The sequence below is a fragment of the Ptychodera flava genome, chromosome 13 (assembly GCF_041260155.1).
Source record: "Ptychodera flava strain L36383 chromosome 13, AS_Pfla_20210202, whole genome shotgun sequence".
In the NCBI taxonomy this organism is placed as follows: Eukaryota; Metazoa; Hemichordata; class Enteropneusta; family Ptychoderidae; genus Ptychodera; species Ptychodera flava.
Window position 1 is genome coordinate 24,677,149 of NC_091940.1, and position 27,915 is coordinate 24,705,063.

General features: G+C 38.3%; 2 protein-coding genes across 6 annotated transcripts; both read right to left on the reverse strand.

Moving 5' to 3' along the window:
• Positions 1–87: 87 nt before the first annotated feature.
• LOC139147906 (NFX1-type zinc finger-containing protein 1-like) lies at positions 88–6,651 on the reverse strand. Of its 3 annotated transcripts, none has more exons than XM_070719123.1 (2): positions 6,300–6,651; positions 88–1,997 (listed from the first exon to the last, which is right to left on the reverse strand). In XM_070719123.1, the coding sequence occupies exon 2, from the start codon at positions 1,961–1,963 to the stop codon at positions 89–91; it is 1,875 nt and encodes a 624-aa protein (XP_070575224.1). In that variant the 5' UTR covers positions 1,964–1,997; positions 6,300–6,651; the 3' UTR covers position 88. The 3 variants fall into 3 exon arrangements, with proteins under 3 accessions (XP_070575224.1, XP_070575225.1, XP_070575226.1); XM_070719124.1 differs by having other exon boundaries at positions 88–1,977; positions 6,300–6,649; XM_070719125.1 differs by having other exon boundaries at positions 88–2,050; positions 6,300–6,649.
• A 4,663-nt stretch (positions 6,652–11,314) lies between these two features.
• LOC139147909 (NFX1-type zinc finger-containing protein 1-like) lies at positions 11,315–25,530 on the reverse strand. 3 transcript variants are annotated; one of them, XM_070719130.1, is made up of 5 exons: positions 24,790–25,530; positions 14,920–21,917; positions 14,433–14,510; positions 13,844–13,918; positions 11,315–13,397 (listed from the first exon to the last, which is right to left on the reverse strand). In XM_070719130.1, exon 2 carries the CDS (start codon positions 21,773–21,775, stop codon positions 16,805–16,807), a length of 4,971 nt encoding a protein of 1,656 aa, XP_070575231.1. In that variant the 5' UTR covers positions 21,776–21,917; positions 24,790–25,530; the 3' UTR covers positions 11,315–13,397; positions 13,844–13,918; positions 14,433–14,510; positions 14,920–16,804. The 3 variants fall into 3 exon arrangements, with proteins under 3 accessions (XP_070575231.1, XP_070575228.1, XP_070575227.1); XM_070719127.1 differs by having other exon boundaries at positions 14,920–21,949; XM_070719126.1 differs by having other exon boundaries at positions 24,667–25,530.
• Positions 25,531–27,915: the final 2,385 nt, after the last annotated feature.

Genomic DNA, 27,915 nt, shown 5'->3' on the forward strand with positions numbered 1-27,915 from the left:
GTCGAGTGCATGATTTGTATAACATACGACCAAAATAGGTGAACAGCTATGACGTTCTGCATTTTCCACTTTACTTTCATTACAAGTGTCACACCAGCGGCTGTGATTGTGGAAGGAGCATTCTCATTATTTTCAGACCAACATGTGTTTTTCCTGTGCCTGGAGGTCCTTGGATTACAACAAACTCCTCTGTAAGTGCAGTTTTTAGTGCTTTTAGCTGAGATTCATTCAAACCTAGGCAATCAGCTGTTGGCCATTGTGACGTATCAAGAACATGTACAGGAAACCTGTCTTGCATCTGCTCGTCCTCGAACGTAAAATAATTACGTCGGAAACGTGGATGCATCTTCCAGTTCTGATACACCAGAGGTGCAAAATCATACACTAGACTGCGATTGTCGTTCACATGCAGGTATTGCGGTTGTCCAATGATGCTTTCACAGTGAACAATATATTTCTCGAAAGGAAATTTACCGTCATCAAGTTCTTGTAGACCTGCGAGAACATATCTATTTGCCTCGAAGTAAGCGGTTGTCTCAACCATGATGAAGGAATTTTCAGGCGCTGACTTTAGAGTTTCCCCTATACTGTGGAACTTCAATATGACTCTGCACCTTTTCAACTGATCAATGTTCCTGTTGGCAACTGTTGCAAACATGACTGTCTTGAAATTATCCTTCGTCAGGCAAACCAAACCACCGTACAACAAACGTTTTGTGTAATTCCATCGCACATGCTTCAGCTGATTTTTGTCAAGACTTACTTCATGGCAAATACCCTCATTCTCCATACAGACAGGTTGTAGAATGTGCACATTGATATACATGCGAACATCACTTAGCCGCTGTTGTTGTGATCTCGGCAATCCCAAATTTCTGAGGATCTCGCCAACGCCATCTCTCAGAGGCGCAATGAAATCTTCTCTAAGAAGTCTGAATTGTATGTCCAGGTAGTCATTTACATCTTCAAATGAGCCCTTTGGTTTGTTTGGTCGAATAAATGGCCTAGAGTCAGTTACAACATCCTGTTGTCTCGGGAAGATTGGTATTTCCCGAAAATCTTCAGTTGGTCTTCGTTTCACCCACATCTTCTTTTGACCAGTGAACTTTGCATGACTTGAAGACTGGAAAACTCCTTCTCGAATATTCTTAAGTTCAGCGTTTATATCTTCTTCCAATCTTTGGACTTCTTCTTTGATATCTTCGTCAATGTTTATTTTCGTTTTTTCGAGCATCCTCACTATTTCTATGATGAGATTCAGAGTTGATGCCAAATCCTTGAACTTTCCGGGCATACGTCGAAAGATATTCTTTGTTATGGCAACAAGGAGTCTCAAAGTGGCTTCAGACTCACCATCGAATTTATCTCTTTGAATCGCAACCATAATTGAACTGAGATGACGTGGTACAGTCACTTTGAAGAAATTACATTCACTCACCAAAATGAGGATGTGGATAACACTCTGTGGGACAGTCGAGCAAGTGATAGCCCGTCTCAGTATTCTCAGGGTCATGCGAAAATCATCATCTGATAATGGCTGTTCATCTATAAGCTTTATGAACGCATTTGCTTCTTTTGCAATGGTCATTACAATTTCTCTTGGGTCAGCCTCGTACAGTTTTGTTAGTCTTTCAAAATTAAGTTGCTTGAGCTTGCCTCGCTTAGGACCACGTTCGATTGACGCCTTGTTTTTGATGGTCTCCTTCTTTCTTGCACCACGTTTCTCATGTTCCTTTGATGAGCTTTCTTCATTACCTTGGCAATCAGTCTGGTTCTCTTTTCTATCTCCCTGATTCGGTGAGTCAATTTGATCTGTTTTCCATTCCAGAGACAGCTTGCTCTTCTTTTTCTGCCACGGTCTAAGCCGTTCTCTACAGCTTTGCACTTGCTGGCAAGATGTTGCGGGAGAGCAATATTCTCTATCTAGTAAAGACGGACGATCATGCGTGCCTTGTTCTGCCATGATAGTTGTGGTATCTTCAGAGGAAATAAGAATCCTATACATAAAACGTAACACACTTGCGTGTTTAAACAGTGACGAGTTTGACCTCTAAAAAGATTAAAGATGCAGGAAAGAAAAGCAAAATTATCTTTTTCCTATGACCAATGGGTATATTTCAACACGTCGTACGGCTATAATTAAAGATAGAGTTTAGTTTCTGTATTTATAAACAGCTTATGCCATACTTGAGTCTGTCTGTCTGTGTTTGTCTCTCTGTCTGTCTCCCTGTCTCTCTGTCTGTCTGAACAATATAGTGTCTAAAATTAGCCGACCCGATTCAAATCAATATGTTTTCAAAATGGCAAAAAATGGTCGTGACATTGATAATCTATTAGTCTAGTCGGAAGGTAGGGTTCCCATGCACCCCATGGATGTATTTTTAACCTACATTTTTGGAATCCTTAGTGTCTGTAGTTTATGAATTTTGATGTTTCCAAAAATCAAATATTGTTCCATTTGGTTCATTTGGCGTCATCTTGGCCGCCATCTTGGATTTCAACAATTGGTAGGGGTCACATATATACCGCTCGACGGAAATAGAAACAGTAAAATACTACAATGTTATATTTTTAGAAAGCCCAGATAATTGCCTTTTCATTGATATGTAACTTAATGGGGATAAATTAATATTCAAACGTCGATTAGACTTTATATCGGCCATTGACCGTAAATCGTAAAATTTTGATTAATTTCAAAGTTCCAGTTCTTCTAAACAAGTTTTCAAAAGGTATTTATATAATTTTGGGAAGAATTTAGTGCAATAAACAAAAAAGAACAACATTAAAAGTATGTGTCTTGAGATTTAGTGGGTGCATGAGTTTGTTTTATTAAAAAATCACTTAAAATCGACTCAAACTGAAAGGTTTAAGCTTTTTAACTTTCAAATACGCGACTTTTCCCCATAAATTCATTTATGTTTAGAAAGGCCTGGTTCAGCACTTTCAAAAAAATGTAACATATTTATGGTTTCATCATTCATGAGTTTGCTAGAGTGAATTTACTACAGTTTTCAGGTCATATCAACGTTCATTATGTGAATAATTCGGCTACTGACCGCCATGTATATACGGAATATTGGTGCTGTACATATCACAAAAGTAATAAACTTATAGAAAAATTACAAACAACCCGAAATTGGCAATTTCGTAAGGTGAATTACCGATGAAAGTTGACTAAATTGAATTCATCTGAACATGGAAGGAGGAACGTCAGGAAAATGATGGGAAATAGCTAAACGGCGACGTCATGACCGATCGCTCTAAAAATAAAAAAATAAAGGAAGTTCACGACATCGCGTACGGGTCGAGACTTCCTCGACTCTCGTGTATCACGATATTTGTAATAGCAATCTCGGTCGGCTGCTCAGTTGCGTAGCGGGTGACATTGACAACTCATCAAGAGTTATGTTTATTGTCGGAGCAATTGCAAGTTTTGTTCGAAACGTTTGTTAACCTTCGATTTGAAGCAATTACAGACTGGGTCCATCTCATATATTGAAGAAATTAAAAGTCCAGCCTTTGTCGAATATTATTACGATGTAGCGCGGAATCAATGAGCTGTCGTCCGACACGCGTATCCTATAGTGTTTACAAGATCTGGTGATGGCGCTTACTTGCTAACCTTGAACTGACAGATACAATGTTTCAACTGTTCAAATGTCTTACAATTTTTGTTTAATTCTCCTCACAGAAGTCCAACTGTATCGGTATGTCAAAACCTTACCAGCCCTCGAACACGACTTGTCATTTCCACGTACATGGAGCTCCATGACGTGTCGGTACCGTCAATTTCGGCCGTAGATTTGGAAGGGGGAAGTTGTTGAAAACATGCATCTCTTCGACTGACTATAATTGAATTATCATGGACGCTACCGCCATGTTTTGATTGTTGTTTTCGATGTCATTCTCAGTGCAAACTACGGACTCTGCCTATACAGTTTTGTTTTAAAAGGTTTACGCGCTTTTCGCAAGAATGCATTGTACTACCAGTACTGACTAGTCCTCTTGCTTAGTCACGACTGAAAATGGTTCACTTTCGTGATGTCATTGCACCATAGACGCTAGCAAAAGAGTTGATGACAACACAAAGTTTTCATCTTTTGCCCGCTGATATAACTCTAAGCGTACATATGGTTTGTTTACATCGTAATTGTTCTCGTATGCACAGCAAATGTTTGACCAGTTTATACCTCTGCCCGTCACCGAATGATTGACAATTGTTTGAATCATGGAACGACTGCCGCCCGAGGGCCATTCCCTTTGTTCAGAAAGCGATTTTCCCTTAATCGTCGTAGTTTTTTAAAAAAAACTTTGTCAAACTTTGCGGATACCTGTATGGCCTAGGTATTTATGAAACAGTCTGTGTTCATGGTATGCTAATAATATTTGTTTGAAAAGCTCATTTGCATATTAAATTAAATGTTGTAATTAGTGATTTTACTCTGAGAGTACTGTGCGAAAGTTGATAAAACCTGCCACATATAATGATATAACGGATATCTGATTGTTCTGTGAAGCATACCACCATTAATGAACCTGTTGTAAAACACGTGTGCACATTCAGTTCACATCTTGTTATTACATATGTGTTAGCTTTGGTGTCGCTAATTCCGAAAAGCCGTTTTCGCCTTTTATATGTTTTGCAAAAACGGATTAAAATACTAGCGGAAGTTGCACTTTAGCGCTTCATCAACTTCATGTATTTTGTATCATGGGAAAAAAGCGCCAAGCTTGGCGGTTTCATCACAAGGTACCACCTTCCAATGGGTATAGCTTTGTCATTCACGTTCACACCGGGCTGTGAGTATTTGCATAACTATTGTTCAGACTCAAAGTTCAACTGTGATTCAGAAAACACTGAAACTTGCCACAGACAGTGGAGACATAAATAATGACATTAAAAAGACGATTAACAGTATAAAGTAAGTTCATTTCGAATTTGCACTTCTGTAATTGTTTTTGATACAGAACGAAATAATAACAGTTCACATCCTCATAGTGGCCGACCTCGGTGTCAACCACTATATGGCAAGTTTTAATGGTTCATGAATAATTCATTGGGTTTCAAAAGCGTCTTTTCGGACATTGCGCGACAGCGTAAATAACTTTATTTTCGACGACTCTTTCGAAATATTTGTGGCAATTCAACGTAGATATATATACAATAATATCTCGATCAGTTTATAGACTGAAGATATTATTCATTTAGTAGATATAGTCATGTTCGACTCGGGACGTTGCAAAATGTCCATGTTTTTCACAGCAGCATTGGTTACTAAGCTCAAGTTGGCCCCGTAACTCTCACCATTACACAAAAATCGTGTAAATGTTGGAGCTGCAACGTTGTAGTTTTGTATTTAGTTCACGTTAAAGGTTTACTGTCAATCAAAATTGTCAAAATTTGTCAAAATCAAACAAAGCAAACATCATCGGTAACACGACACGCTGTCAACTCTAATATTTAATAATTCGATCGACAACTACGGCAGCTGGTATCAATATTCTCATAAGGAAACAGATCGTTGTGTTTTCGCATTAACCTGCGTGCAAGAATTCAAAAATCTGAATATGATACAAGTGATAACACCAAGCTGTTGTAGCTGTTGTTTCAATCTTGTTGCTGTTGCTGCAAACACGTGTAAAGGAACACAATAATAATCAAATGGATTTAATAGCTGTAAATATCGGGGAAGTGCTGACCCGGGGTACTAAGTACAGAGCCGACCGAAGGAGGTGCAGAAGCTTGTCAATCTTGTCAGTGAAGTAATGTCTATTTTTCTTTTTTAAGTTATACACTTGTTTTTATGAGTAATTTGTAATATGGCAACATTAAGCTATAGGGCTCCTAACACTTTTGTGAAATATTAAAAATATAAAGATCCAATTATCCCAAATTAGTTCCAATCATGTTTTACTAAACAATCTTTGTTATGTCGAGCCTCTTTCAAAGCTACACGTATTCATCTTGTCGGTTTTACTTTCTTTTTACTGTCAAAGCACACTGGACATTTACTAAAAAGTTCATGAAACCTTTACGGCATCTAACAGCATGCAACAAAGCATTTGCTAATGATGTGTAGACTCTCTCTTTCCTCTGCAGTATGATATTATAAATAGATTTACCACATTTTCGGTAGCTGCGAACCTCCCTCGGGTATTTCAGCTTAACTATTCTAACCGAAAGGTTTTATCAAGACTCACTTTGCTTACCTATACCCTTGAATGCAACTGTATGTCATATGACACCCCACTTTCGCCAAAAGTAACAATGACAAATTGAAACTGTTGACATAACTCACCTCTGTTTCTGACGATGATAAGGGACTGTTGTCAGAGTCAGCTAGAACACATGCGTCTCCCCGACGTAAATGCGTCTATCCCCTTCGATTCGTGTTGCAGAGTCCATGTCCCGGAAGTGCCAAGCTTTCAGCCCTAAAGACAGTACGGTAATGGCGTTGACGGTCATCATATGCGTAACCAATGCTCCAGTTATGAGAACTCACGACGCAGGGACAACATTACAATCGAGGCAGTACCAGATTTGAAATACAGACCAGTTGCGACAAGTTTTTGTTGATTTGTTGTCACAACACAACACAACACAACACAACACAACACAACACAACACAACGTCTGACTTAGGGAGACTACTCGTAAGGTCAAGCACTGCGCAGCCTTCTTTGTACTAGATACGCCCTTTCCCCGAACTCATTACATATGTACCAATTTGACCTTTGCTTGTTGATTTATAAAGTGAATTTTACGGAACAATCTGTTGAAAATTGTGAACTGGTGAGTTATGCCTTGCTTGTAGCTTACGTGTTCAAACGCGTGAGCAACAGAGATGTGAACATTTTCAGTTCACATCTGGTCAAATAACTGTCGACGGAAAGCTGGCTAAAGTGAAAGTTCAATCGTAACATAGCTTATTAAACAACCCATCATGGCAGTGACGACGATTTTGCTGATCACGTGACGTGACCAAAGATAAAACTTGGCGCATGCACAGCCCTCCGTCATCTGTCTGGAAACACGGCTTGTTTCTCTATGACACGGGCTTCATAAACAAAAAAAATATTTTATTCAATTCATCATCGAGCAGGCAAACGCCAAATTACAGGACAAGGTACCAATAACCCACTACAATGGAGCAATGAGGAGTCAAATGGCTTGCTCAAGCGCACAGCACAGTGCTGGGGTCCCGAACTCATAATCTTCCGACATTGGGTCAGTTAATCTGGACCTGTGGGGTCTCGAATTCACCATCCTTCGGTAGTGAGTGTCGTGAGGCCGTAGTGAATGTTGTGCACGATTTTTACTCCTTATTACAACGTTTCATGTTTTCCATGTTGCCGGTATAAAATCTCGCAAAACTGGTAGCGGTTTAATCTCGAACAAACTTTTGATGGCTTTTTTCTCAGTTTTGCGTAAACTGCAATTGCTACAGTGTAATGACCCTACATAGAAATGGATGTTCAAAGATTTCTCCATTTTGAAGCTGACTGTTTTACTTTAGGCCCAACAAAAAATTGTGCTGTTCCGATAACCCGACCTACCGTATTTTTTTACCTTTCGACCCTAAACTTTTTAGAGCTACGTAAACACGGAAGTAAAAAAGAAATAAAAAAACTATAGTAAAATCACGCGTTCGTTACTTGGCATTTGATTTTTGCCTGACCGAGGATGTCTTTTATGTTCCATTCCTTTTATATGTATGATACATTTTCTGGAAATGTTGTGACCAGTGTTTGACCGCCCCGAGCCCTGAAGAAAACGCATATTTAAAAATAAAATTATTTTGGAAAAAAAATTTCCTGCCGATCTACATACCCTATTTTTGAAAACCATGTTATCGGAACAGCACAATTTATATTTTTGGCCTTAGCACATTAAAATGTACTTCTTAATATTTTTAGTATAAAATCAACGAATCACCAATTTATCCAAGTTAAGCAAGCTATTCACTATTGATAATCAGAAAAGAGTGACACATTCTGAGACCAAATCCATATCACGCCTCGTCCTTGCAGTAGAGGTAAACCATACCTTAAAACCCTTCAGGGTCTTGGAACACATCTGACTTTATATTAGTGCCTACTCTGTGATTGCTCTTGGCCTTCCTTTGTCCTCAGCCTCTGTCAAGCCATTGCTACACGACAGAAATCAAATTTGTGGCTTTACTTTTAGTTTGGCACTCGATAAAAACGCTGTATGTGTATGAGTTGTGTATGACATAGGCGGCCGGCAGGCCGGCCAGGGCGCCCAATAAACTAGGAGTACATTGGACGCCCTGGCCGGCCGGCTATGTCATACACAACTCATATACATACAGCGGTTTTATCGAGTGCTGCTCCGCAGAAAGGAAGCTCCACCCGGATGAAATACTAACTTGGTTTTAATGATATGCGATTTATTATTTTGAATAATTACGTAAATAATATCATATTTTAGGCTATTAATGTCTAGTTCGCCTGCGGTCAATATGTGACACATAACCTATTGTTCATGTACAAATTTCGACAGAAGCGGCGTGTAACTCAATACGCATTTCAATAACATACAGTGACCTGAACATCACTGACAGGCGTTCGCAGAGGTCCAACTACTGTTTGTGAAATAAGTAACGCTGGCAAATCAAAGAATAGCGCCCTCGTGTAGCGGATTTGACTTAATTGCAAATGTGCAACGTACTTAGCAAACCGTAAAAGCAACCTCTGCATTCAACGAAAGAATGTCATCACAGTCTGTCAAACTGCTTTTCATGTGCGATGGCGTTCATTAGCAGCGACAGTCATTGTGATATGACAAAATCACCATGAAAATAGTTCGCACGACTCACCGATGATGACGTTGAACGTGCCTGCAGATTATCTGCATCCGATGATAAGTTTGCCTGCTCTTCGTTTTTCAAAGCCTCCTTCTGACACAACAGAAGTACCCTGTCTCGATTCACATTGATGATCTCCTTTCCAAAAGTGTTTCATGCCAAAGCCAAAGTGTGTATCCCTACTGTAAGTGTCCAGTGTCGTAAACGGTCCCGGTCAATTTTAATCACTTAGCGACAGGCACTGAAATGAATTATGGGTTCTATATCGTATCAAATGTAGTTGATCCGAGTCAATGGAGGAAACTGGGATTCGCTACACTGATTTGGAATTCTGAAATAAACGACAAACATTGCTACAATGTCTATCTCAAATTAAGAAACACCGATTCCCACTTGTCTTAGCATAATATTCGGCTTAAAAAACTTGACATGTTCTATTATCATGCAAGGGGGGGGGGGAACATTCGGTTTACGCATCCGCAAATTGAATGTACACGACATTGTCTCCAATTGTCTAATTTTTCAAGGTAGCGTTCAAAAAAGCAAGCCGCGCTATCTGCATCGATTTGCGTGCCCATTTTGATGCCAATTACTTCAGTACACTGGTATATGCGGCTTTACATAGGGGCCACCCAACAGAGTCTTTATACGAAAAAAGCTCTCCTTCAGCAATATGTTAGGGAGCTTCTTATAGGGAGGTGGTGGTGGAAATCAGAGACGGTTGAATTTACAAACCGGTAATGGAGAGGGTTAAAAGTTTACTAGACACAGATTGAAAGAGGGGTGACATCTCAGAAATTTTGTATCGAACAATGAGATTACCAAAATAGAACTGAAAATTTAAAAACAATGGAAAAGAATGTAATTTAAAAGGGTAAATAGCCTACAACTTACATAGATCAAGTTTGAAACAATTTTGACCGGGGGTCACTTTTTACAGTTGATGAATTGTGGATGACACGATTTAGAATGTCAAACCGGTTTTACTATATGGCTCAGAGATTTGGGGACAAGACTTCATGGATTATAAGCAGTGCGATAAATCAGCAATCGAAAAAATTCACCTCAAATTTTGTAAGAACATTTTACATTGTAACAGACACGCTTGTAATGCAGCTGTAGGGGTGAACTAGAACAATTTCCACTTCTACTTGAGATCAAACTTAATATTGTTTAATACTGGATTCATATTGTACAACTCCAACACAATAATCTTGCTAAAGAAGCTTTCTTGGATCAAATGGTAAACAACACTAACAATAAATCCTGGTTTAACTGTTTAAGTGCTTCAATTAAAGAAAATGGAATGAAATTTCTCCATCACTTAAACACCAAAACGTTATAGCTGGATTAATGAAAACAAATTTAACAAACAATTACGAGGTCTTCTGGAAAAAATTAATCACTGATGAAAATAGTAAATTAAGAATGTACGCCAAAATAAAACATCATTTTAGATTAGAACCCTACTTAACACAGTTACAAGGTGAGAAAAGAAAATTACTCACCAAGCTTCGTATAAGGAAACATGATCTAGCAATTGAAAAAAGGGAGACACATGGTACTGCAATCAATGTAACACCAACAGTATTGAAAATGAAATACATTTTTTATTAGTCAGTCAGAAATATAAAGTCCAAAGGAAGAACTTTTTCAGTAAAATCAATTTCCAAAATGATACAACTGAAAAACCAGCTTATTTTTCTACTACAAAAACAAGAGTTATCTTTTAATGAACAGCTTGCAGATTGTATTATTACTTAATATAAACAAAGAAATACCGAGTTATATTTATTATTAGCTACCTTTATTATACTATATTACTTTATTGGAGAAAAGTTTGAACTTGTTAATTTTGTATCACACTTTTGTTGCTACAAATGTGATGTAAATCCTATATATTTACAAGCAAGCAAAAATCTATTATTATGAACGTACGTTTCTTAAATTCCCCCATCCCCTCCCTGCTTATAACGAAGGCTCCTTTAGCGGGCAGGCGGTAATATTCCTACCTAAGCGGCCGGGGAAATACCCTGTATATAAGGGTTGACACCACAGATTGAATGTGCATTTTTTTATTCGTGACATTTCATATTGTACGGACATGAATAAGGTAGAATGCGCCTCGCGGACAGATATTCTGACTCTCAAACTTTGACAAAACGTTTTTGGTCTACCACTTTTGGGAGTTTATTTGAAAGCTCACGAAGAAAATTAATCTTGTAACCAGCTTATTTTTGTGAAAATCGAAAAATTGATTTTTCTCCATAGAGTTAACGCAGGATGGTTACCATTTTGAAGTTAGACAGTGGGTAAATATTGGGTACTTTGTCTTTCTTGTACATTTTGCTGAACCCTGACTTTTATTTACATCCGAATCGAAAGGGATGGGTTCAAGTTTCCTTGAAGAAAGTTTGAGCGAAAGTTTATCCTCTAATTTCTAGGCTCTTACTACCATCAGGAAAATACAATGTGTTAAAGAGCAGGTCATCCTAATTTGGACATTTATCTAGGCCTCCGCCATTTCTGTCAAATACATTCACGAAATCGGAAAGATAAGGGACCGTGGGTGATTAAAACAGGCACATAACAAAGGCAACTCATTGCGTATAGAGGGGAGGGGTTCATCTCTATTTCGACTATCGTGTGCAAAGTCGCAAAACATACATTCCACAGTTAAGGCATGAAAACCTTGATACAAACCGTGACTCTAAATATTAACCATTATGACTCTGTTTTCTTCAAGTGTTTCTTGTTCAAGAACTTGTTAGTCAAACTTGCAAAAACCTATTTCAGTAAATTTTCGTGTTTAGGGAAAGTTCAATCATAATTCGTTGTCGGATTTTCGCACTTATATACTTTGGTTTAGGAAAGGTGGATGGGAGTTATGGTCGAATGTAACGAGCTTCGTTAGACAGGCGTGTGTTTGAACCGTTCATTGTCCATATCAGCAAGTCAAACAAATATAAATTTAAACAAAATAGCAGACATATTTGCTCTAGTTAAAATAGTAGTATCTCCTTCCTTCTTGGAATCTAAAAGCATAATACACAGTAGTATCGAATAGCATAACGCGTGTTTTAACTGTAGTGATCATGTGGCATCATGACTGTAAGGTGAAGTGGTAAAAGATTCTGACATGCATGCATGTCTTGATTAACTTAGCTTGTCTAGGGCAAATCGCCAAACAGAGGATATGATCATATGGTGGAGATGCTCAAATTCTTGCGACACCGTGAACTCTACTCTTTTCGATACAAGTGAGTGAGAAATACAAAATTAGATTGTATATGTATACATATATATATATATATATATATATATATATATATATATATATATATATATATATATATATATATATATATATATATATATAAATTTGGTTGCTTTGGTCGCCGTTTACATACACGGTAAGAATTTCGCATATACAATTAACATCGCAAATGGATATTATCAACGCATAGTGAGAGAGATATCTTCAAAAAAGCTGTTTGTTCTTAAAAACCTCAATATTTCTTTAGAAAAACTTATTAATAATTGCATCGAGATAAACACGAGGGTGAAGCGATATCCAACCTCGTAACGACAATAGATCTACTATATCTTTAATGTCTGCTGTTTGTTTGAAAACATAAATCCAGATTCATGGATTTCGAATGAGAAAAAATCGCTAACTAAGATCTGACATGTGTATTTAAAAAAAAAATTCATAAATATTAACGCATTTCAATATTACGTTTTTTACTGAAAATGATCTCGGAATATGTTTTTGTAAACCAGAAGAAGGAAATAAAGAAAGTTTAAAAATTTAAAGTGATGTTTATTCCCGTCGTTAACAATAATCATTGCTGTATTCTATCATACTTGGTTGAATTGCAGATTAATGATACTTTGTATTGGGTTAGCAGAGAAATGTATCTTATACTATATTTTGTAAATTTATTTGAAGGTCTATGTGAGTTTTTGATCTCGCAAGAAACAATGTTTAACTCTGGTGAATGTTGTTCAATTACTATCGACGACAGCAATCTAAACGGTAACGCGGGAAGTTTTATGTATAAACATAATAAGAGACCGAAACCTACATGTAAGCAACATATATTATTGCATTGTACTTGTGGTTTAGTTTATCCAACATGAATATTTAAGCTAAAATGTATGATTCAACTGTGTTATGAAAATTATGCATACATTTATGACTGGCAATTTTGTTTCGTTTAAGCATGGTGCTATAGTGTGAGTGTTGGAGACAGGCGGAACCTCAATACCAGTCAAAGTTGCTATTTTCCTCTTCATATTCAATACTAGCGCGTCGGCTTGGTCTTCGACCTCTTCGATTGTTTTGTCCGCGTCCCCTTCCTCCTCGATTACCTCTGGATGAATTTCCTCTTCCGGCTGTACTGCCATAATTCGTCCCATGAACACCTGTATTGTAAGTAGATCCCCTGCCTGGACTGGAACCCGTTCCCCTTCCGAAACCACCCCTCAAGAAACCACCATAGTTCGTACGGTTATGATTTGAGGCAGGTCGTGTCACGTTTGCATTATATACACCACCGCGGGAACCCTGGAAAAGTCAATGTAAAATTCACATAATGTAAAACGATATGCAAAATGGGGTCACTACCTCATTTTCACAAGTGTTCCCTTCATCTGTCTTCCCATGAGACTGCGATATAGATACGTACACATGATAAGCCTTTCCTCACTATATTTTAACAAACGGTGGCATTGCAGTAGTGAGTTATGGGAAATGTTAGGAATGGCGAGGTGAGCTATAGGTCTTTCTTTACTGTGCTGACGCTGTAGACACGGTTTCAACTCCTGATACAATGACTGTTTATCAGTTCTACCTCAATCAAATAATAGGAAAGCTGTCACAATCATAATTGAACTACTTTCGACAGAAACTTGGTCAATTTATAAAGTCTACGTGGAATGGTATACTTCAGTAGAGTCACATCTAAGCTTCCAAATATAGATGAAGGGTCGGTTTTCATGTACGTCACCCACCTTAGTTTTCCTTCTCCTGTTCCCTGAATGAAAGTCAGTTGACGTTCTGGCTTGATTAACACCAAAGTGCTGTACCTAATATAATAAGAAGATGATTTATTAAGTTTCTATTTATTTCATGCAACATGTGTCAATGCCCATGTACGTAGTAAGTCTGAATTCCATATTTAAATATTATATTTTAATTCACAACCTTGTCAAATAAGTGGCTTTCCCGTTATAACACACCAATGAATAGCCCTCCGTTGTTTAATTAGGCTAAGATGAAAAACACCCTCTGAAAAAATTACTTAAAGGGCTACCGGTATGTTCTTAGGATGAAAAAGAATATGTACTTTAAAAGGTTTTGTGCATTCTCTGCACTTAAAACCAGCATGTATATGTCAGTGACTAATGATTGACCTTACAATTACCCAAACCTTTCAAGTCTTTGTCTTGGGTTGCGTAGCAGCTAAGAGAAGCCACAGTAGCATGACACCAGAATAGATTGATTTGCAACTCTATGCGTTAGATTACGTTTCCTTTGATACATGTCCCCTTTACGCACGCAAACGTGATCTCACAGTTTGAAGTGATATTAAGACGGTACCTGCATTGATGCTGTGTTCACGCCGTACGGTACATTCCGATCTGAACGGGCAGATGATGACAATTTCCTGTCAGCCTCCTAATTCCAAATCAATATAATGTTATAAGTCTGTATTAAAAAAACAAACTCTTCCACCCAAACACAACATCTACTATGTAAAGTCATGACCTGCCATTATTTTGAAGATGAGAGAGTACACGAGTTAGACATTGGTTGAGTCATATCCACAAAATGTCAATTCTGCAGCAATTTAAGAATTTTATCATTAGAGAAGCATTGCATGTAATTGCAGATCAATATTTTGATGCAGTTTAGTTATGAAATATCAACGATAATGAGAAAATAACAATATAATTTTTGATGTGGTTCATATATCGTTTATGGCTACTTATTCCATCAGTAACCTTCTTGTTCACATTTTTACAGTGGATAATGTTTCGGATTAAAATCTGTATATTATGTTATCATTTGGTCTGTCATTACTCACGTTTGCAATATTTTCAGGGAATCTCCAGACATCATTCCTCTGGTCTTTGTGCTGCCTCGCTGTTGTAGGACATTGGTCACATACTGGTCCTTGTATGTTCTGGTCATTGTGCGAGTTGGCTTGTTTGGGTGTCTCTGTAGCATGGTAAAATATATGACCCTGGCTGCATTTGTACCATTCATCTTTTCCAAATGTTCTGAGGCTGCCAACTGTGCATGGGTTAAGTTCATACGGAATTCTCTGTCCTGCAAGTACTTCCGGATGAAGGCTTTTAAATGTTGATAGCGCATTTAATAGTGTGGCAGGACGTAGCTCCTCGAGCAGGACACTCTCAGTGTAATCTAAGAAGTCATGCACAGGTCGTCCTCGTACTGACCTCTGTGCCGAACCTTTTGGTGTCGACACCTCAGAGAAAACATGTCTATTCTGGAGTCGATACGTGGCAAGAAGAACGCTGCTCTGGAGAATAATACTTCGAAACTCTTCTCTCTCTTCAGGACAGAGCGGATCACTTTTGCAGCCTGCAACTTTAAATATTTGTTCATCAATTGACATCTGTAATGATCTAGCCTTATGGGTGATCATATCTAGAACTTTAGAATCAGGCGTGCCCTTGTTTGTGTCTTTACAGTTCATTACGGCAGATGCCACTTTTTCTGCCTGTATTTTGGCATCTACAAGCTGTTCATAGATCCTTATACTGTTCTCGATGGGTATCATTGCTGATAAACTGGTTGTTGTCTCAATGGCCTGCTCAAATAGGGGATGGTGCATAAGAGGTATTGTGGTTCGTACTAGCTTCTTAAGGTGTTCTTTTGCTGGAACCACAAAATTAAACATGTCAGGCACTGTGTTCATGTGATCAATTGTAGCGATGATATATTTGGTCAAAGTATTGTATCGATTACAGCCTATGACAGTCTTCCGGCATTTTGGACATATTTTCATAATCAGAGGGTATACTCGATTGCCACCGATTGCTGTGATTCCAAGCATCCATCGATCCATATCATTTACCTCAAAGACATCTTTACATCTAAGCTGAATAAAACGGCTTTCATTCGTGTACGTTCTTCCGAAGAAAGCAGCAGTTGCTGCTACTTTCTTTTTATGGCACTGCCGGCACAATTCTGGACATATTTCTCCACAAAGTCCGACACAATCGTGACCACACTTCAGTTTCTTCATGCATGGGTTGTTACAGGGTGGTCTTTCACAAGGTTCCCAACAAAGATTGTTGCATTGATGATGTACACAATTCCATGTGCATCGCATATTGCAACGTTTACCATGTACTTTATGCTCACAAGGGTGTGGGTGCTTCATCGTGCACACACTACATATTTCGTAACATTTGTTCATGCATGGATGGCCACAGAGAAGCATCCGCTCACATTTCAAGTTGCATATGTTATGACGACCGCTTGAACTTTTACAAATGCCACATATACCAGTACATTTGTGGCCACACTCAAGAATTGAGTCGCATTTCAGAGGGCAAAATGGTTTTCTTTCACAGCATTTGATTTGAATGATGTGAGTACATTCTTCAAATGTTTTCTGTACTCCTTTCAAACATATTTCATTACACTGTTCAGAGCACAGTTTAGTACACATGTGACCACATTTCAAGTTTCTAATGCAAGGCATATTGCAATCACTGTGAATATCATGCTTAATGCAATCACCACAAATTCCCTGGCAGGTATGTCCACATGGTAATAGTACACCACATATCTGGTTGCAGTTCTTTTCTGTGTAGAAACAAGGACCTTTGACGTTGTGACCACATGACCAATCTTTATGTATTATCTGCACCTTGCATTTAAGAACACATTCTTCACCACATTTATTAGGACAAGCATGGGTACAGTTCAGTTTTCTTTCACAAGGAAGTTTGCATATGTATGTCAACTCGTCTTCTGAACACTTCATAGTCTGAGTATGGCCGCATTTTGTCAGCGATTTTTTCCACAATTACTTGACATTCATCAGGGCAGTCATCTGAACATTTTTCTATACACCTGTGCCCACAGTCGAATGCTTTCCTGCACTTGTCTTGACATTTGAATTCGGATGGATTTTGAGAGCATTTCATTTGTTGTACATGATAGCAACCGGGCAACAATTTATGTACTGAAACTGTACAGTCCTCGCATCCCTGAAAACATTTTAAGGGACAAGGGTGTTTTCGCTCACACATCTTAGGACATGCTTGCTTACAATTGAAGTCGGAAGGGTCTTGATAGCATGGTACATTCTGTATATGATAACATTTAGGAATTCGTTTCTCAATCTTGATGGTACATACACTACACCCTTCAAAACATCGCAATGGACAGGGATGTCCTTTTCCACACTTCTTTTTGCAAGGTTCCTGACAATTAAAATCTCTAGGATCCAGGTGGCAAGGTACCATTTGCAAGTGTTCACATATGGGAATTTCTTTTGCCACCTTTTCAATACATGGTCTGCATTTTTCGTGGCATTTTAAAGGGCATGTATGACCTCTTTCACACTCATTTTCACATGCTGCTTTGCATCTGAAAGTTTCTGGGTTTTGATAACATGGTACTTTTTGCTTGTGTCTGCAACTTGGGATAACCTTCTCCATATTCACCATACAGGGTCTACATTTTACATAACAAGGCAATGGGCAGGGGTGTCCTTCCGTACAGGAATGTTTGCATTTTTCTTGACAGTCGAATTCTTCTGGTTTTTCATAGCAGAACATCTTTTGGACGTGACCACATTTTGGGATCATTCTTTCCACTGTAATTCTACACTTTCCACAGTCTTTATAACAAATCAATTTACAATGGTGTTGTCCAGCATCACAGGTTCTTGCACAAGGCTTCTGACACTTGTATTCTTTATGGTTTGAGTCATAGGGATGGCAAAAGAGTACGCAGACATGGCCACATTCCAACCTTGTCTCACAAAGACGACTGCACCCACCTTCTGGAGCAGCATCAAAATCTTCTCCACGGGCACACTTCAGCATGGTTGCGGGATGATTTCTGCAGAATATTTTCAGTGACTTTCCTATTTTGCCAGCTTTTTGTAGTTCTCCAACAATATTTTTCCACAGTTGATTTTTCAGACCAAGAAGTTTAAAGTTTCCTATGCAATAGAAGCCCATCTTTGCTCTGCTTAAGGCTACACAGACTCTGTTCTCTATGTTAAGGAATCCGATCTTTCCTTGTTCATTGCTGCGAACGAGTGACAACAGAATAATATCATTTTCTTCACCTTGAAAGTTGTCGACAGGGCAGATTCTTACGCCTTCAAAGACAGACCGCGGCATCATGTTTTTCAGCTGGATAACTTGAGCTGTATACATGGTTAGAATTGATATTTGAGTTGGTTTATAACCCTGCTTCAAGAGGTAGCGGCAAAGAGCAACAAGAAACTTGGCCTCGTGTACATTTGACCTGCTTCTTATGTCATCCATAAAGGTTTCTTGTTGTTCATGGTTTACAAAGTAAATGTTACTACTCACACCCATAATGTCGTCATAGGCCTCTACAGATGGGTGGTTTTCCAGATCACTGTAGATGTGTTTCATCAGGCTAGCTATTTCTGGTCTCATTCTGTGTTGGATATTTAGAGTATTGTACTGCAAGTTGTTTTCAATCATGCGTTCAAAGAGTGACATATCTAAATTGAAATCTTTCGCAAGTCTATACACTGTTGGATTCGGGCGAAGCTGTTGGTGATCCCCGATCAATATGAGGTGTTGACAGTCTGATGTCAGTGTTGTTATTATGTGCGACTCGAGGACTTCTGCTGCTTCCTCCACCACAATTATCTGCGGTCGTACCATGCGTAACAGGGAACTATATTTTGCAGCTCCGGTTGTTGTCATGCCAATCACCTTTGCATCCTTCAAGACACGAAGGTCTTCCTCTTGACGGACTTCCTTTAGTCTCAGGGTTTCTCTGTCGTATTCACCAACAACTTCCAAAAGTGAGTCTATGATCTTCTTATGCAACTTGAAGGACCAATAGCGATAAAGTTTCCACCTGTCGTGTAAGTTTAGAGACCATACATTGGATATTTCGTTAGCTTCTTCCTCTGTCATTGACGATGTATCAGCAATGAGGTCTTGTAAAATTGTCAGTTGGTACTCAATATGTTTGTCTTTCATAGCCGTTGTGACATCGGTCTTCCTTGATTTTTCTGTTGCCGTTCTGTTGGATCTAGTGTAGAGTTCTTCCAAAAGCTCTCGAAGCTGATCATAGAGAATGTTGTGGCTGGCTTGCAGCGTACCTGCATCAGTGTCATCATTTTCTAGCATTCTCGATCTATTGATATAGTCTGCTTCTCCTTCAACATTGATGGTCCTTTCTGTTGCACAGTCGACATAGGAGGCATCATGTGTTAGAATATTGATAATGTTTGTGTCATTATGACCTCTTTCCAGTTTGTTCTCACGAGATATCTTCTTTATATCGTCCATGTGTGATGTTTTCATCTGAACTTGTGGATCCCGTAGCTCAGAAATGTTCTCTATCAACCAGAGATTCATAACATCATGAATATTGTTGAAATCTTTCTTCTGATTATCCGCGACCGTGTTATTTTTCAACATACTGTTCTTTTGAATGTTTAACATGACACTTTGGATGTTATATACACCACTAGCTTTTGCATTATTGAAGCTCCTTGTTATTGTAGATTTCTGAGATTCCAAGTTTTTACGGATGGTGTAGCTAGCATGTCTGCCACGGAGGGTGGATCTTATCTTTGACAGTTGAAATCTTTCCAAAATCTCACTCTTACTCCTAGAACCAATTCGTACAATACCATGTTCCAAAAAGTGGAAGATACCTTCGAGAAACTGGTCAAGTGCATGGTTTGTATAACACACAATCAAAATAGGTGAACAAGCATCATCCGTTTCGATCTCGTCATCATTACATCCTTTACACCATAAACTGTGGTTGTGGAGAAGCATTTTCATAATCTTCAAACCAACGTGCGTTTTTCCTGTACCAGGGGGTCCTTGTATGATGGCGAATTCTTTCGTGAGAGCAGTTTTAAGTGCTTTTAATTGAGATTCATTTAGATGTAACTCCTCTGCTGTTGGCCATTGAGATGTACCAAGGACACATACGGGGAACTCCCCATATAGCATCATGGTATCAGAGTCTTCTTTGGGCATCTTCCAGTCCTGATAAATCAGAGGTGCAAAGTCATATATATGGTTACTATTTTCAGTCAAGTATTGTGGTTCATCAATGGCTCTTTCACAGTAAACTATGTATTTCTCAAAAGGAAGATTGCCATCACCAAGTTCCTGTAGACCTTCAAGAACATATCTATTCGCCTCAAAGTAAGCAGTAGTCTCAACCATCTTAAAGGCGTCTTCAGGCGCTGTTCTGAGTGTGTCCTCTATACTGTGGAACTTCAGTACAACCCTGAACCTTTTCAATTGATCAATGTCCCTGTTGGCAACTGTCGCAAACATCACTGTCTGGAAATTGTCCTTTGTAAGGCAGACCAAACCACCATACAACAGACGCTTTGTGTGGTTCCATTGTACATGCCGCAACTGATGTTTGTCAAGACTTACTTCATGACAAATTCCCTCACTCTCCATGCAGACTGGTTGTAGTACATGCACGTTGTAATACATACGAACATCACTTAGCCGCTGTTGTTGTGATTTCGGCAGTAGCAAATTTCTTCGGATCTCACTGATACCATCTCTTAGGGGTGCAATGAAATCTTCTCTGAGCAGTCTAAATTGCACGTCAAGGTAGTCATCTGTGTCTTCAAATGAACCTTTTGGTTTGTTTGGTCGAATGAAGGGCTTGATGTCAGTCACAACATCCTGTAATCTTGGGAAGATCGGTGTTTCCCGAAAATCTTCACTTGGTTCTTGTTTCAGCCATGCCTCGCTTTGGCTTGTAAACTGAGCATTACTTGAAGGCTGTAAAACCGCTCTTCTTTCACGAATGTTCTTAATTTCAGAGTCCCTATCTTCTTCCAAACCTCGGACATCCTCTTTAATGCCTTCCTCAATGTCTATCTTTTTATCATCCAGCATACGGACTATGTCTATGATGAGATTTAGAGTTGGTGCTAGGTCTTTGAATTTCCCAGGCATTCGTCTGAATAGTATCTTTGTGATGGTTACAAGTTGTCTCAGAGTGGCTTCAGAGCCACCGTCGAATTGACCCCTTTGGATATCAACAAGGATTGTACTGAGATAACGTGGTATAGTTAATTTGAAGAAAGCACATTCACTGACCATGATAAGGATGTGGATAACACTTTGTGGGACAGTCGAGCAAGTGACAGCCCGACTCAGTGTCCTGAGAATAAGAAGAAAGTCATTATACGATATTGACGGCTCATCTATCAGTTTAATAAATCCATTTGCTTCTTCTGAGATAGTCATTACAATTTCTCTCGGCTCAGTCTCGTACAACTTCGTAAGCTTCGCAAAGTTAAGTTGCTTTTTGATGCCTCGCCTACGAGCATGCTCGATCGAGCTTTTATTTCTAAAGTTGTCCTTCTGTCTTGCACCACCTGTTTCGTACATCTTTGGTCTTTTCTCTAGGTCAGATTTTATTACATTCTGTCTATTATGTCCATATCCAGATGATTTAATTTTGCCCTCTTTTAGTGGTTGTGATTGATTAACATTTCCTTCCGTCTGCAATGAATGATGTTGTTCCCTTCGAATATGCATTTGCTTCGAACTTGTGGAAGAAGTGTAGCCGCCTTTAAAGCTGTGTTGTGACGTCACATGCCTACCTTCTTCTGCCATGACCTGCTGCATTTGCTTTGAAGTAGCGGAGGAAATGAAATTGTCTCCAGATCCGTGTCGTAAAGATGAAGTCATATGTGCACCTTCTTCTTCAATATCCTCGATAATCCTCGGCGGGTAAAGAAACCTCAATCTGTATATCAAAGATCCTAAATACGCACTTCTTTTTGAAGGAACGTTTTAGACTTCGGAAAAGGTTATGCGATTCATATTGCGTCTACAAGGAGAAGAAGGAAAATCACATTTCATCTGAAACAAAAAAAAGTCATGATATGCAGCTTATGATTACACATTGCGTCTTATTCTATGAAATTTAAAGATTACCAAAGGAAACTATTACGAAAAGACCACTAAAACGTACTTCCAAATATTAGGTCATCCATATATTGATGTAGGAGGCACGAAACTGTCACACACTACAACCAGATGTAAACTGAAATTGCAGAGTTGTACGCAAATCGATTTTTCTTTTCATTGTCATTAGTCCCACCAGTTTGCAGTTTCATTCAATTTACAATTCACTATAGGAAAAAATGCGAGACTAGAGCGAGAACGTGACGCTTTCTCGCAATTGGTGAGAATCTCCTGTTATTCTCTCCTATTGCCACTGGTTAGAAGTGAGAAATGCATTCCTTAGTGAGAATCAAGTATGATACAAGATTCTCACCGGTGAGACCGGAAATTCTCACCCAACACAATGAGAATTGTTATTTTCACGGTGAGAAGAAATCATACTCATTATTCACTTGTGAGAATCAACCAGACTCATTGGCGAGAATCCGCCAGACTTGTTGTTCACATGGTGAGAATCACTCTGGTTAATTCTCACCAGTGAATAACGAGTCTAGTCCATTCTCACCAATGAACGGCGAGTCTGGTTGATTCTCACCAATAAATGACGAGTATGAAACATTCTCACGGAGAAAATTACCATTATGACTAGTCTTGGTGAGAATTTTCAATCTCACCAGTGAGAATCTGTTACCTAGTGATTAGTGACTATGTGACATGACTGAAAAAAATGATTTACAATATGCTACAGTTCTACCTTGATATACAACACTAGCAGAAGTCATTACATTTGATTCATTAAATTTGTAGTTACAGAAAGTGTATCGAGTTCATTCAATGTGCAAGGAACTATCGTTTGACATTACACTGTGATATGTCTTTCAGGTAATGCATACATTGTTATGAGCAATAGCCGTACAATTTCATCTTATTTGATGCAGCCACAATTCGAATGTGCTATCAGCTAAAATATGATAAAATAAAATAAATTATCAAAGCTGACAGGAAATCGCTATCAGTTCCTTCCAAATGTATATACCTTACTGTAAAACTAAGTCCATTAAATATACATTTAGCAATTGGTTGAGGAGAAACTGCTAGACGTCTATCACCACTGTCATATCATCAATATGTGAAACATGTGTCATGATCTTTGGCCATAACCAGCTAATTGTGAAAGATCATTAGTTAGGCAAATTATTAATAAGCTGACGTGCTAAATTTCTTTATTTTTTATATAATTATATCATCAATTTATATCAAATGAACTGTAGTAGAGTCCTTTTTGTGAAAAAAATATTTTTCCGTGAAAGTTATTTTAGTATATTAATGAATAATGCCATTGTGTTGAATCTGCAGAATGACCTTTAAATATTTCATATGTTTCCATGATCTTTATTAATAGCAAGATTCGTACGATTTTATTCAATTATTCTAAGAAATGGTTTCTGAACGAGTAACCATCCAATTGCCATTGAGCATTAAGCAACGCCCGCCCAAAAATCAATCGCTTCTTATCAATCCTGATTAGAACATTTACATCAAGTTTGATTATTCGGTGAACCTTTGAACTTTTTGAGACATAGCGTCCAGGGACAGAAAAACAGAAAACCAGATGTTACAGCAATACCAAATAGCTCATTTATTCATATATGCGAGCTTAAAAGTGGAACAAAGCTCTTTACCATGATATCGCATAGTGGGTAGCAACATCAGCACAAGTTAGCAATAGAGTGTGCTGTAGTATTTAGGTCGAGAATGCCAACAAAAAAACAACTCGACAGTATATCAGCTGAATTTTTGAGTAGGCATCTATTCTAGTGGTTAATATTTAGTTGGACTTTGTTAATGTTTGCTCCAGCCTGATGTGATCATTACTTCCTCGTAATCGAACACCCCAGCTTATCTGGGTCATATAACATTGACCGAATTTCTTTTCCAAAACAAGATCACGTTTTTCATGAAGTTCACTTTCACTTAGTATAGACAATCACACACAGCTTCCTATGGTAGACCGTGCCGAGTACGCGCTGGAATAAGTGTTACATTTTGGCATACACAAACACTCTGACTTGAAATAAGTCTCAATCTTTTAACCGGCATTGACAAGAGCAGAATATCTTAAAATAATGTATGCGAAGCCGTTTCCAAATTCATGTGCCCAAACACTGACTAAAACACAAAGGTACGTTTTGAAGCCATTTGACCAGTGATGATGACCAGCCCACTGTGCTCAAGATTGTTATCTCGCTAATAAATATAGATCTTATCAACAGCAGTTATTTTTTCGATTAAGTTATCATAAGAATAATTATCAAATGGATTTATTCTTTTTTCATGCATGCCTATGACGATTTATATTTAAAATATTACCTATGCCCATTATATCCAATCATCGAATAAAACGAAAATGAAAGAAGAAATCGCGCATGATAGAACGTGTGTGACGGCAGAAATATTATCTTCATAGTATCAATTCCGCTCGAGCTCTGTCAAAGCTATCATATTATAGGATTCTCTTTCTTTTAGAATTTTTGAAAAGTTAATTTATTACAGTAGATCTCGCCAAGGGGTCCCATTATTAAACTCTGGCAGGATCCAACAGCATGAAAGAAATACTGTTTAGGGGCTCTGTAAACAGCTTTGTCTCACCAATTTGAGTAGTTGCGACTTACCCGCTTGGCTTTGGGATATCGTTTCCCTTACGCAGTTGCTAGCTTATGGTGCTCGTAACACGACTATACACAATAGCAGTTCATCAATCGCAACAATTCAAAACAGCGGATCTTCGAACTAACCTTTTTCTCACTCACTCAATATCGAGAGAATATTGCTTAGCTAGAACATACACACACCGCTCGACTTCAATACCTGGGTCACCTCAGTTCTGTCGTCAAGGAAGTAGAGTATAGACATGGCGTCAAGCGTTGTCTCTTGCTTCAGCTGTTGCTTGAAGTGACTTCGGCTCACTACAGTCGTATACAGACAAACCCAACAATAGTGCTCAGAGTATTGTCCGGTGTCAGGCTGTAACCTCAACGAAGCATAGCGACTGCTGACTGAAAAGGAATGCTTCTTCATGTATTAAATCACGAAACACTGCGCAGTCTGCTCATTAACATATACGCCCCTTTCCACGAAGTCATTATATATGCAATTGATGACCTTTGTTCGTTTAGTTAAAACGAAAGAATGTCACAGATCATTTATGTTTTAGTTTGTTGGCCATTTTTCGAACATGTGGAAAAGGTCCGGGAGAGCACTGTTTGTATATAATATCAGCGGGGACAGAAAGGTGCCAAAGGGTCAGTTGAAGGTGTGTAGGTATATTTAATCGACTCGACTGAGTACAGTCGCTGTGATGATTTGAGCGACGATAAATTCCATGTAATGATTGATTACGTTTGTCACGAAAGAAGAAGTTTGGCACATACGGAAAAAGATGTCAAGGTAAGTCATTAACCTTTTATGACTTCAAACTCATTATTTTCAGTCCAAACTTTGTAATGTAGATAACGGACTTAAAAGTCAAACTCCGAACTTTGGTTGGTTCACTTGGATAACGTTGTCACTTATGGAAGTTTGATACAAGCATAGAATGCCAATATACATAACAGCTGAGAAGAGCGTTGATACTAAAAATACGAACCTCACTTCTACAACACCGATTGTAGGCACACACGGAATTATAACAGTCGGTGCAGGAACTACCCACTGAAGAGCAATGTTACTGCCTTGCCATATAAAGATGGGAAGCAGTCACGGCTTTTTTCGCTGAGCTAACTACGAGGCGACAGCAAGAGAATACCGCGCAAGTAAAGACGTCGTCGTACTCTACATCTGATTTTAATCAGATTGTACGTGAAGGAATGAAATCACTACTGAATACATCAATACTAAACAGGGATTCTACTTTTTCTATAGTTAATCATTGTTTGTTTTAAGTCCATTTTCTTTGTTTCAATTTGTTTCTACCTGTGGATTGTTGAGTAAATTTCTTTAATGTTTTAACATTCCATTAACTGTGTTTCGATAATCGTTTCCTCAATCTTTTCCGTCGACTTGCACTATTTTGGGAAGTTTGAGAAATAAAGCTCTTCGCTCGTTTCATGATATTTTCATGATATTTTGTTTCTTTATTGTCGTGAACATTCGCATACAGGAATTTGTTGACCCATTGGTGCCAAATTAATCGGCGATTGCCGATAATTGGGCACCACTGCGTCAACGAGTGACAGGGTCGCACTTGTACGTCACAAAATATTTTTGCAATATAAGATAGAATGCGTCTCGGAAACAGACAAGTCTGTTTGGTCTATCATTTTGGGGGTTGTTTTGAATCTCTTGGAGGAGGTAAAGTTTTCACCGGCTTTGTTTTCGAAAATCGGGAGATAACACAGTGATGGCTGTCATTTAGAATTTCAAATATTGGTAAATATTGGGTAATTTGTTTCTTTTTTACCAAAATTTGGTACAATTACCCCGCTTTTGATTTATTGATTTTGAAAGAGCGTGGTTGAAAGTCTGCCTGAGGAAAGTGTGAGCAGCCAAAAAAAGAAAGTCAATGTCTTTCAAATTTGAGGCGCGAACTACCTTGGAATAGTTTAACTATTGTCTTTCAAAGTCAAGAATAAAAGTTGGGGGTCACCATGCAATTTTGGTACTGGAGGTACAAATAACTCAAGATTTACAGATATTTGAAATTCAACATGACCTCCGTCCCTGTGTTAACTCCATAGAGAAAATTAAGATTTGGTATTTTCGAAAACTTAAGACGGTAAAAAGTTTTCTTATACCAAGGACTTTAAAATGAACCCCACAAGTGGTTGATCAGAAAAGAATTGTAAAAGTTGAGAGCTCGACCATCTGTCCCAGAGGTGCATGTTACATTTGTATCGGTTTGTACCCCCTGGCGTGGTATAAGGCCAAAAAAAGTGTTTTGCCATGTGAAAAGATGCGCGTCACGACTTTTTTACATCCGGGGTTTCAATCTCAGGATATGTTCAATGTCAGTTTGTAAATTTTACGAAAGAAAATTTCACGTTTCCATTTCGAATTCGGGATAATTTCCTATAGAAACCCCAGTGTGTAAGCTGTTTTTGTTGTGAAAGTACCACAATAAGACCAACAATCTTCAGTCAAGGTAAAACTTTGCATTGTTTTGTAACATTGTCTTATATTTTCAAGACTGTTGACTTGATGAAGTTTATTTTTACATGATAATGTCATGTCTCCTCTTCATGTTATATTGTTTGCTAAAATCAGATTAATTTTTTTCGGGTAACTCTAGCATGGCATTGGTATGAAAGAGAAAGTGATGTCATGATATGTGAATGGTGAAAAGGGAAGAAGTTATATTACTTCTCGATAGGTTGCAACTCTATCACAAAAGACAACCGTTACTGTTGAAAACACGCCTAAATAAAGAAGAATGACAGCTGCTGCTTTGCCTCAGCTGGAGATAATGCACATTTGTAGATTTAACTGAAACTTGTGAAAGCTCCAGGTAACATTCTTTAACTCCTGAAAACGATTGTAATCTTGATGATCGTGAATCGCAATTTTGTTGTAACAACAGAATAGACTGTAGGATGACAATAAAGGTGTTATAAAATGAAGTATGCATTTATGTTTCCATAATTATTCATTGTTGTCGATACAAAATAGTTGTCGCTTTTGCTGGTTCAATGTACCAAATTGCAAATTCTCAGTGTAATAACAACTTTAAAAATTTACTTAAACTTTTGACATCATTACTAAGAATTATCAGGAGAGGGAAACCAGTTGTTGTGATGGAACTAGCAGAAATATAACATTTATATGTGAATTTATATTTTAGATAAGTTAATGGGTTCAATAAATGTTCTGAAATGTTCCCCTCGTTTGTTTCTTTCGGTGGCAGCCATCTTACGTTTTGACGGCCA